Source organism: Salvia splendens, chromosome 18 (genome assembly GCF_004379255.2).
Source record: "Salvia splendens isolate huo1 chromosome 18, SspV2, whole genome shotgun sequence".
In the NCBI taxonomy this organism is placed as follows: Eukaryota; Viridiplantae; Streptophyta; class Magnoliopsida; order Lamiales; family Lamiaceae; genus Salvia; species Salvia splendens.
This window is the reverse complement of record NC_056049.1, coordinates 22964595-22977250: the sequence shown is the minus strand read 5'-3', so window position 1 is coordinate 22977250 and position 12656 is coordinate 22964595. Positions and strand designations below refer to the sequence as shown.

At 42.5% G+C, this 12656-nt stretch overlaps 1 protein-coding gene across 1 annotated transcript; it reads left to right on the top strand.

The window, feature by feature from the left end:
- The first annotated feature begins 1750 nt into the window (after positions 1-1750).
- Positions 1751-2689, top strand: LOC121776941 (titin-like). The gene has a single exon (XM_042174084.1). It carries the CDS (start codon positions 1751-1753, stop codon positions 2687-2689), a length of 939 nt encoding a protein of 312 aa, XP_042030018.1.
- The last annotated feature ends 9967 nt before the right edge of the window (positions 2690-12656 follow it).

The window sequence follows — 12656 nt, the reverse complement described above, 5'->3', positions numbered from 1 at the left end:
GTACAGCCTACAAGACCCCATAGGAATGTCCCCGTACCGGATCGTTTTTGGGAAGATGTGCCATTTACCGGTTGGAATTGAACACCGGGCATACTGGGCAGTACAGAAAGTGAATATGGATGCTACAGCCTGTGAAGAGGAAAAGAAGTTGCAGCTGCAGGAGTTGGAGGAATTCAGATTGGAATCGTTCGACTCAGCCATGTGGTATAAGGAGCGAACCAAATTGTGGCACGACATGAATCTGAGGACCAAGGATCTCCATGTTGGGCAGAAAGTACTACTTTTCCAGTCAAGACTGAAGCTCATGCCTGGGAAACTCAAGTCGAAATGGACAGGGCATTATGTCATCACCTCACTCCGTTCCAATGGAGCAGTAGAAATTTCAGGGAGTCCTTCTAACTCTGAACCTTTTGTTGTGAATGGGCATAGGCTAAAAGTATTTAGGGAGAATAGTGAGGTGGGTGTAGTGGATGAGATTCCACTACAACCACATACTCTAGCCGCATACTAACCAGTAGGATAGGAATTTGGAATTCCACTGGGCCAATTCTTTTGAAAGTCTACATATACTGACAAAGTAGAGTTCCAAATTGCCTAAGAGAAATGTAAATATTGTAAATACACAGTTAATTTTCATTTGCAAAATAAATTTTAGAAAATCCAAAAATATTTTAGGGCCTTAATTATTTTGGAGTATGCATTGACCACGAGATTACTTACCTGGTGCAACTTCAATTTTATTTAAGTGCCTATTTTAACTATTTTCCGTATTAGGTAAGAATAGGGGGAAATTTGAATTTGAGGACTTTTTGCAGCTTTTGCAGGGTGGCAGCGGCTGGAAGGGGCGCGTGAGCAGAGAGAGTAGACATGCCAAACAATCGGGAGTCATATTCTCAACCGCCTCTCCCTCGAAACAACGCGGTTTAGAACCGCCTATAACCGGTTGCAAACCCACAACTGTCCTATTTCAACCCATAACCAGCCTTCTCCCCCATTTTTCACTTCACAATTTCACTCTGAAATTTTTCTCTCTGCAAAATTTCCACCATCACTCCACAAACACCAACCCCCACTTTATACCCAGAATTTCACAGATCTAAGCCATGGGAAGGAAAGCATTCGCAACAAAAATCAAACCCCCTTCAAACCGCAGGGAAGAAAAACCAGAATCACCACCGCCGCGGAAGAACGGCCGCCGAGCCCACAACCGCAACCGCAACCATCGGAGCCGACTCCTCAAGCGCCAACAATGGTCTCCTTGGAAGCAATGGCGGCGTTTCTTCGACAGCAGGACCCTAATAGGGATTGGTCGGTGGCGCTGGCCGGTTTTGGTCAAATCGGGGGACAAGAGAGAGTAATCGGAGAAAATCCTTCGGAACTGATTGTTCCATCTACAGCAACACTCCCCACCTCCATTGCGAGTTCCTCCGAAATTCCACCAGAAAGAGAAGCTCCATCGACTACCGCACCATCTAAGTCCTCGGAACCCTCAGAAACTCCACAACACAGTGAATCAATGGAGATTGACCCCATTTATGCTCATTACGATTCCGACTCAGAAGAACGTGAAGCGAGGAAAGGTTAGGAACATGGGAGCCTACAGGGAGAAGTTGAATCAGAGAAAACGCTGACGGCGGAAGTCGTTCCCCGAAAAGTGGCGAGGGAGGAGATAGATCTGAACGAATCAGCCAAGAAGCAGGGCCTAATGACCGATGAGGAATTTCAGGCTATTTTAGATGATGTCAGTCGGATGGAAGATGACACTGCCGTGGTGGCTGAGGGGCTAGACCTTGCATCACGGGCAGTAGGAGAGAGTGAAGAGACAGGGATAGAACGGGTACCAGAAGGCCCAGCCTACCAGCCTGGAGACCGAGCAGACGACAGCCAAGCTAGGGAAGAAGAGATAATGCCGGAATCACCCCAGCCAGAAGCAGAGATGGGTGATACATCTATTGAAGAACAGGAAACGGAAGCAAAGGAAGCAGAGCCGGAAATTGATGTACCCGTCCCAGTAGCGCCACCAGTAGTAAAACCGAAGGCCGTCAAGAAGAAGTTGGTATTGAAGGGCGAACCTAAGGCTAGTCGGCCAAAGCCGCAAAGGGTGTCACAACGATGCTTGGGGAGGTGGGCAGCAAGTAAAGCCAAAGCAAACACGGCAGAGAATCCGGAGGAAATTGTAAGCGAAGAGCAAAAGGACACTCCCAAAAGGACTGGGGATGAGCCTATACATGCTACTGGCTTAGAAGATACCGCGGTTTCTCCAGCACAGAGCGAGCAAGGCAAAGAAACTGAAAGGGTGGTTGAGGGTCTGGACCTTGCACCCGAGTCAGTAGGGCCTGATGGATCTAAGAAAATCGATGCTCGTGTCCACGGAGAGACCACTTCTACTGCCCAAGATGAGTCTCTACTTCAAGCGGAGGAGGAAGCCAGATACCAACAAGCCAGAAAGAGGAAAGGGAAGGCCCCGATTCAAAGAAAGTCGATAACCAAGAAGTCCAGAGTGGTGAACACTGGAATAGTCATCACTGAAGCTGCTCGGAGAACACCACCGAGCCGACAGGAATTGAGCGACAGTGAGTATGCGGTCAGCGAGGAATCAGCCTCCGACAGCGATATCTCTTTGGAGGATGAAGAGCCGAGGAACAACTACTTCTGGACGATCATCGCGAACTTGTACATCCCCCAATAGAGAGGTTAAGATACCGGCGGTGGACAGTGGACTTCACTGATGAGATAGCAGAGGAGATGAAGCTTTTTGAAACCAAGAAACTGCAGGATACTTTTGACAGCATGGATGATGGGAATAAGGACGTCAAGTGCGGGAAGGTAGTGCATTACCCCTCTTTGGATGAGTTGGGTGTTCGAGAGCAGTTTCGAGCCTATTTGCATGTACTAGGGTTTGAGTGGTTGCTGCCGAATGGAAGCCAAGATTTTTGTGTTAGGCTTGCGAAAGAATTCTTCACTACATTCAGGTTCAGGGTAACTACAGATTTAGATGAGGTGTCTATAAGTTTTAGGTTATTTGGAGGAGAGATCAGTATGAGTCTGATCGAGTGGACGGTACGATTGGGGATGTGCAGTCTTGAGGAGGCCATAGGGCCAGATTGGAGAAATAGAGAACGAGGAATCCCCCGCAGACATGTCGATTTTGACCCACAGGAGGCTTGGGCAGAGTTAACTCATCCAGATGCTGGAGAGTTTGTTTCAACCATCTCTCGCTCAACCCATTTCAATAACCCCATTTTACGTCTAGTGCAACTCCATCTAGATTTCAACTTGTTCGACCAGTCAAACTCAGTCGTCCGTACCTCAATGACGGAATTGTATCCGCTGTGGTGTGCAAAACATGGACGGAGATTGCATCTAGGTTTCTGGACTGCGTACCAATGCCATTGGATCGCCACCCATCCTGCCCGAAATCTCACCCTATGCCATATTCTGGGAATATTTGTCGGGAACAACATTGTCATCACTGAGGCTGAGGATTTGTCCCCGCTGACCATGGTACGCCCTCCTGGGTTGTTTGACATACCATTCTTCGTCCGCACAAATGTCGTGTACATGAGGGAAGGTGTTCCGCATTTCTACGCAATGGGACAAGAGGCTATACCAGCTGGTAGAGCTTCTGCGGGACAGGGGATGCAAGCTCAGAGGCAAGCGGCTTTGGAGAGGACCGTGGCAGAGATGGGAGAGGAAAATCGACAAATGAGATCGGAGATGACCCGCTTAGCGTCAGTGATGGAAGGAATTTTAATGGAGTTAGCTCAGAGAAGGCAAGAGGAAGCGACTGGACCGAGTGGCCATGGAGGCCAAAGTGATAAACCACAGGTACCCGAAACAGAAGTTGCAGAGACAGAGGAAGGAAAGGCCGAGGTGCCGGCGGATGCCGAGGAGCCGGCGAAGTCTGATGAGAACCAATCTGGAACTGAGAAGGAACAACCGGAGGAACCACCTGCACCACCTGCGCCGCGAAGGAGCAGGCGACACCAATAGACCCCCCCTGACGAGTTAGTTTTCTTTTTAGTTTTTAGTTTTTAGTTTTTCGTATTTTAATTGTGTTTTGCTTTGTTTAGGTAGTATAATTTGTGTACGTGCGCAAACCCCTTTCATAACACTTAGCCTACGCAATAGTCTAAGTGTGAGAAGTAAAGGGTTTGCTATTTTTTGGCGCATGTGTGTTTTCTGTTTTCTTTTTCGTATGCATGTCAACTCACACTTAGCCTATTATGTAGTCTAAGTGTGAGGAGTTTGTTGTATATATATGTTTAGGTTTGTTGGTTTCTGTTTAGGTTTTACATTCTCCCACTTAACCTATTCTATAGTCTAAGTGTGAGAAGTTTTCAGTTTTAGTATGTCGTTGTGCTTGTTTTGTCTGTGTGTCAACATACTGACCATTACCTTTTCCACTTCACAGCCTTATCTGAGGGCAGACACTTGTGAAGTGGGATGGGGGACGCAATGGCCAGTATGATGTATGTGTATATGTGTGGTTTGTGTTTGTGCTTGTGTTAGTGTCTTGTTAGGTCTAGTTTTTTTTTTCTTTTTTTTGTGTGTTGATTGGGCTTAAAAGTCAACTGTCCTGAGTTGACGGTGAGGGGAATTGAGGGAGATACGACATGCTGGAAAACAGAAACCACCCCCCTTAGTACCTCCTAGCCAGGATAGATGATGCGAGTATGAAAGAAAAGCCCATCCTCAGAGCCAAACACGAAAGCCCTCTTTAAATGTGAGTTAAAAGCCTAAAGTGGAACCACTTTCCACTAATTCTGAAAAGAAAAGAGTGGCTGACACAAGGTGCCTAGGGTGAAGTGACTGCGTGTAGCAACACTGAAGGCAGTAGGAAAACCCCCCCCCCAAAAAAAACCACATTTAGAACCCCTTTTTCCTAACTTTTTTTACCCAGATATACACCCCTAGCCACTGGGACTGTGTGCGTGCAAGGCATACGACGAGTAAAGCTCACTGGCCAGAAAGGTGTACAAGAAAGCAGAATCCAACTGGGCAAGAGTGATTGAAGGCTCAAGGAAGAAAATCGACCAGGGAGTCATCCCAGGTCCAAAAAAAGAAGGAATAAGGGTGGCAAAGCCACAAGGGAAAAAGAAAAAGAAGAATATGAAGAAAAATGGTCAGAAAAACTTGACCACAAAAAAAGAAAGAGAAGGAATAAGGGTGGCGGAGCCACAAGACGCTACTGACCAGTTGGGAAGTAACTTCAGAAAAAGTCCAGCCAAGCCGAGGTGACAGCCAAGAGCCTGAGCGCACACAGTTCCTCGCATCAGAATAAATGAATGTTTTTTGAACCTTAGAGCCTTAGGAACAACCAACCCAAACACTATAAACCAATAGCCCCGTTACAAGCCTAAAAGACCTTTAGTAGCCGCACGTGAGATCTAAGTCCGAAGCATCTGTGGTCCAGCGCTATGAGAGAATACAGTCCTAACATCCCAGGTGAGGAATGAGAGACTGAGAACCTAGTGTTTGGCCGAAAGTTTGGGCGATCTTGACGAGCGGATATACTGACTGGGAGAGAAAAGGGGGGCGACTGAAGTTCAAGGCTGTCTAAGGCCGGATTGCACCTGATCCCGAGGGGAGGGATGGTTGAAAATATAGCCCAATTACTGTGTTAATGTGTCTAAGTGTTTTAGTTTTATTTTATGTGTTTGTCTTTGTTATGTGTTTTTCTTTGCGTCGTAGTTAGAGTCTAGGGTAGGATTGAGTCGGTCAGGGGAGTAACCAGGCTAGAATTCGACTTATTTCTTTTTGTTTGTTCTTCACGCTTGAGGACAAGCATGTGGTAAGTGTGAGCAGTTTGATAAGTCGTATTCTAGGCCTCGGTTACTGGTCAGTATGATGTGCATAATTGGATTATATCTGCAAAACAGTTGCTTAAGTGTGCAGGTTGAGTGTTCTAACTAGTAGGCAAAGCTTCGGATACTTCAGGCGAAAAGGGCGCCAGGAGGGTGCAATACTGACCAGTATACATGCCAAAAAGGCTCGAGATGGAGAAGAAGGATAGCTGGGAAGATCAGCCGCAAGCAAGGGGGCAACAGAGTCATTTCATGTTTGAAGTCTACCCTAAAAATCAAGGGAGACCTTCCTATAAAAGGAAGCCACTTGGAGAGAGAATATAATCAATTAGTTAGTTAACTCCTACGCTTAGTTAGCAATCTCTCTTTGGTAGATCACTCCTTCAGCATTATCCTTCGTAATTCTCATTCCTCGCCATAGCCATGATCACCTGAGTTCCAGAAACCTCCGGAGTTCCAGACGTTCTCTTTCCAGTCAGCACGATCGTAGTTAGCAGTTCCATCGCCCGGAGTGGCAAAAACAATCTTTATTGCTTTCTTAGTTAATCGCATTCTGTTTTCTTAAGATTGGATTTGTTGCACTTTAAATATTTGCTTACTTTGAAGTATTAGTTGTGATCCAAACGTTTTATTGAGTATGAAGTTGTTTTCCAGCATCGGTTCATGTTTGTTTTCGCTTCTTTCTGCCTAGATAACTTAGATCTAGCTGTTACGGTAATTTCCAGGGTGGAATCGCATGTTTTAACTTCTGTAGTTAATTTCTCTGAGTTTGCAAATCTAGATAGCTGTTAGATTTTAGATCTGAATTAGTTAAGTGCGAAAACCCAATTGACGTGATTTCTGCCACCCTGCATGTTGACCAGTAAGCATAATTGCAGTTTCAGTGTTCGATCTTTTGATTTGAAGTTTTAATTGTAGATCTGTGTTCTTGAAGTTGTTAATCTGTGTTTTTATGGTGATGAATCTGGTTTTGCTGATCTGATTTGATTTATGTTGAAGAAGACAACATCTCCATCCAAGCTTGGAACCACTTTTGCTTTTTACTTTTCAGATCTGCAGGTCTAGTCACCTAACCACCTCTTTTCCTCTGATATTCCGTTTAGCCTTTTATAGTAAACTCGTACCTTCTACATTTATTTCTGAACATAATGTTCCCCACTCACATGTACACAGCCGTATGTTTAACATCTCACCCGCCTCCTAGTCAGTAGAGTACCATCTTAATTTCCCGTCTAGGTAGAAACTCAACCCAAGCGTGGTAGCTAACCAAACCTTCCAGAATATCACCACAATTCCCAAAACACATTCATCTCTGTGGGATTCTACCCTTACGTCCGCTATACTAGCCAGTAGAAGTGGGTTGAGGATTATTGATACCAGGTTAAGGATAGCAGGGACTTCCATACTGATCAGTAGGATACACCCTTTGCTTGAAACGACACCTGACGCAAACCTGCTCTTTCACGCGTCCTCACACAAAAATCGCCGGAGGGCCTTCAGCCCCAAAAATGGCGTCTGCCTCGGGGCGGTCAGTCCCTCCACTTTAGCAAGGTGGGGCGGAGGCGGGATGGGGGCGGCCGGCGCGCCGCCCCTACAGTGGACACTCTAAGTTGTGGTGGGACGCCCGGTCGCACGCGTTGTGGTGCTAGCGATGCACCACAACTCTGTTTTTTTAGTTTCGAACCTTAATTAATTCCTCTATATATCTATTCTACACCGATTTTATTCTACACCACTCCTATTAATCTCAAACTTTGTTTTTTGGTTTTTAAAATTTTGAGGATTTGTAATTTCTAATGTGTAAAATTTTTTCGTTCATCCCCATGTTTTATAGCCTAGAATTTCCGCTCTCTCATTCTTTGAGTTCGTTGTTTACATAAGCATCCTCATAATTAAGCCATAATATTTATTTCGTTTATCCTGCTTCGATTGCCTTGATAAGAAAGTGGCTCTAGAAATCGATGGGCCAGCTCATTTATAAAGAAATACTAGTGTTTGATTGTGATTGTGATTGTGATTATGTTAATTGGCTCATAATTAAGCCATAATATTTATTTCGTTTATCCTGCTTCGATTGCCTTGATAAGAAAGTGGCTCTAGAAATCGATGGGCCAGCTCATTTATAAAGCAATACTAGTATTTGATTGTGATTGTGATTATGTTAATTGGCTCATAATTAAGCCATAATATTTATTTCGTTTATCTTGCTTCGATTGCCTTGATAAGAAAGTGGCTCTAGAAATCGATGGGCCAGCTCATTTATAAAGAAATACTAGTGTTTGATTGTGATTGTGATTATGTTAATTGGCTCATAATTAAACCATAATATTTATTTCGTTTATCCTGCTTCGATTGCCTTGATAAGAAAGTGGCTCTAGAAATCGATGGGCCAACTCATTTATAAAGAAATACTAGTGTTTGATTGTGATTGTGATTATGTTAATTGGCTCATAATTAAGCCATAATATTTATTTCGTTTATCCTGCTTCGATTGCCTTGATAAGAAAGTGGCTCTAGAAATCGATGGGCCAGCTCATTTATAAAGAAATACTAGTGTTTGATTGTGATTGTGATTATGTTAATTGGCTCATAATTAAGCCATAATATTTATTTCGTTTATCCTGCTTCGATTGCCTTGATAAGAAAGTGGCTCTAGAAATCGATGGGCCAGCTCATTTATAAATAAATACTAGTGTTTGATTGTGATTGTGATTGTGATTATGTTAATTGGTGATCTCCTGAATTTTGCGAGATATACTTGCTTGGGATAGACTATCAGTAAATGAAGGTGAAAAATAGAAAGGAAAAAGTCAAAAAACACTAGAAAGAAAAAATAAATAAAATGAAAAAAATCGTTGCTCACAATCAGCGTCATAAATGACACTTAGCGTAGCAAATCCCATACATATATATCAGCAAAGATATATACCTAGAGTACTAGATATGGGGATTCACTTGAATTAATGAGACATTTAGTTAAATGGGATGGTCTATATTAGTTAAATTTATATTATGCCTAATACTACACGTTTTTTAAATAACAACTACATATATTGGTTAGTTATGTCTATTATTATTGATTAGTTATGACTATTAGTATTAATATTATTTAATATTATGCCTAATACTAGACATATAGTTAAATTTAAGTTATTGACAAAGTGCAATGGGTTATTGTATAATTTAGATAAAATAGATAAGTATGATCGAATGGAATATTCTGTTAAGGTTGAATTTAATGTAAATAGCTAGAGTAAAATTAATATTTAGTATAATATTTAGGCTAAAATGAATTTGAATTTAATGTAATAATTAAGAATGTTGTATAATGACAGGTTTTTCTTTTTAATTTATTCCAACCATCGTAAAACATTTTATATTTGGTGATAACATATTACTCTCTCCGTCCCAAGAAAGATGACCCCTTCCTTGGACGGTATGGAGTTTTATGCAATTTTATTTTGTGTGTTAAGTGGAGAGAGTAAAGTAAGAGAGAGAGAATAAAGTAGAGAGAAAAGTGTTTTCATTTATAGTAATGGGTCATCATGGATAGGATAAACCAAAAAGGAAAGTGGGTCATCTTTAGGTGGGATGGAGGGAGTACTATTTTGCAATGAATACATCAATCACATTTTTATTTTCTAATTACAATATTTAATTGGCCCACCCATCACCTTTTATTTGATTATAATATTTAACTGGTTTGGCGGCAATGAATACATCACACTTTTTTATTTTCTAATTACAATATTTAACTGGCCCACCCATCACCTTTTATTTTCTGATTATGATAGTTGAATTTGTATTTGGGGGACAACCATCTATGAGCATATTTACACTCGTTCAAAACCCCTCAAATCCCACACTCACAACTAGGCATGCACAAACCATCCAAGCCCCTTGGCCTAGCGGTAAAGGGTGCTGGATACCGCGTCCATCCTGGAGGTCTCGAGTTCGAACCCTGGGTGGCGTAATTTGTCTTTCCTCCTTGTTATAGGAGTTGATTTGTAATTTCCTCCTTCATATATATGATATAAATATATGAAGTTAATTTTTTTTTAAAAAAAAAAAAAAAAAAAAAAAACTAGGCATGCACAAACCGGCCCGGCCCGCCGGTTAACCGGCGGTTCGGAACCGCCAGTTCATGAACCGGAATCGGGCCCGGAACCGGCGGGTTGAACCGGCAGAAGGGTCGGCGGGTCGAAAGGGTCGGTTCAGGTTCGGCAATATCTTGAACCGTGAACCGGCGGTTCGGCGGTTCGAACCGCCGGTTCAAAGGGTCGCACAGTGTAAAGTAGGCTAGGGGTTCGTAGGGGTTCAGGTAGGGTTTAGGTAAACCGGCGGTTTTCGGTGGGAACCGGCGGTTTTCTTCAGAAACCGCCGCTTTGGCAGCCGGTTTCCGCCGGTTCCGGTGACTTTTCAGAGGCTAGGTCGTAGGTGCAGTGTTTAGGCCTGCAAAACCGGTCATAAACCGCCGGTTTTCTGACGCAAACCGTGGACGAACCGCCGGTTCCGGCGGTAAACCGGCGGTTCGGCCGATTTCAAATTTCAAAATTTTTTATTTTTTTAATCCAATTTTACTCCTATAAATACCTCACTTCTCCTTCATATTTCCTTACCCCATTCTTGTGTTAACAAGGATTTCATTCTCAATCTTCATTTCTCTATTCTCTCCTCATTCTCCCTAATTGTGCAAGTTTACGTTTCAATTCTACACTTTCTACTCACTACTATATTTGTTGTTGTGCTCATAATTTACCACTTCTTTTATACTTCATACATATTTCATTCCAAGTCCATACTACTTTCATTTATCAATATGTCTTCTTCTCGTGGTGGATCGGGACGTGGTGATCGGGGCAAGGGAATAGCCCAAGATCAAAGTACTACGCGTCCCTCAAAATCTTGACGACCTAGTCGTCGAGATGTTATGGAAGAGGTTTTCCGATTGGCAGCCGAACGCATGCAAGTAAGTAATGAAAAATTTGTTTTCCAATTCATATTTTAAAACTTCATTAAATTTTTTTTTTGCGTTCATACTTTTAACTTCTACGAACATAATATTTGTAGATGGAAGAAGATCATAGGACCGCCATGCTACTTGCTGAAATGCAATAAGGTGGGGGTAGGGGAGGTCGTTCCCAACAAGATGAGGAGTTCGACGTTACTATATCGTCGGACTCGGACAACAACGAGGATAGATTGCATTCTCATATTCCTTCTAGCACCGGCGGAAATGAGGAGATGCCTCCCCCTCCTCCACCCGCTACTAACCCGGCAAAAGCTTTGAAATCAGACATTTTTGTCAAACACTACAAGAGGGTCCCGGTGGTGATTCCAAATCCTCACGATCCGAACTCTCAAGAAGAGACTTCGGAGTTTCATGTTTACTGCAACTATTGCGATAAAGTGTACAAATGGTCCGCCGGTGGTGGATATGGCACCCTCCGTCGCCATTTGGTGACAAAGCATCCGGTAGAATGCGGCACTACCTCTACCCAAAGCCAACTAAACTTCCAACCCGCCGGCTCGGGTTCGTCAGGTACGCCTCTATTTAAATATGAGAAAAAGAATTTTGATGATACAATGACTAGATGGGCGGCTATGAAGCATTTGCCCTTTAATGTTTTTGATGACAAAAGTTTTGAGGTTACTATGCAAAGTGGTTTGAATGTAGCAATCAAAAGAATAGGTAGAATGACCGTGCAACGATCTACCGTTCGGCAATGCTTGGAGAAAAAGGTAGAATTATCACGTTATTTAGTTAACTTGGGCCACAGGGTGAACATTTGCTCAGATGTTTGGACGGATTGTTTTAACCGTCATTCATACATGGGTATTACGGTTCACTTTGTGGACAATAGTTGGACTTTGAACAAGCGTTTAATTGGTTTTAGAGAATTTGAAACTCCACACAATGCACCCGAAATTGCTTCTTTGATTATACAAGTGTTGAATGAGTTTCAGTTATGCAACAAGATATTTTCTATTGGTTTTGATAATGCAACTGCCAACACCGCAAGTATCGCCGATTTGATTGCGGCTTGTACACCGGTAATTGGAGGTAAGTATTTTCATCAAAGATGCATTTGTCATATTTTAAATTTATGTGTACAGGATGCGCTTGAATTATGGCAAAAGCATGTTTCTCCTATTAGAAATGCAGTTAGATTAATCCATCAAAAGCCACCTATTGGCAAAGCATGGAAGAAATATTGCCATCAAAAGAATGTCAGGTACACGAATTTTACTATGGATGTGTCTCATAGATGGAATTCGACATATGATTGTCTGAATTCTACTTTGACACATAAAGATGCTTTATGTGATTTTTATAGAACTAATCCCTACCGTGATTTATATCTTTCGCATAGTTGTTGGGATAACAGTTTGGCTTAATTTAAATTGTTCAAATATTTTAAAAATGCTACTGTTGAATTGTCGGGTGTTTATTATTGCACTGTTGTTCGTGTTTTGTAGCATTGCATGTACATATCCCTTGGTTTTAAAACTGCAATGAAAAATGCTTCCTCTTCTCCCGAGTTAATGTGCGTTTTGTATTATATGATTGAAAAATGGCTCAAGTATTTCAGTGAGATTCCTAACGTGTTTTTGATTGCAAAGGTATTGGATCCAAAATGGAAATTAGCAGGTACCTCTAGAATTTTAGATTTGTATTATAACAATTTGAGTTCAATTGATCTTGGTCCCCTTCAAGCAATCCAATCCGATACCAGTGACGAATTTGGAGTCGACCTCTCAGAAACCTTTCAAATAAACCTCCCGGACCGGTCAGTTGTGCAACAAAACCTCGAGTTTAACTTGCGCTCTCTCTACACCGAATATGAA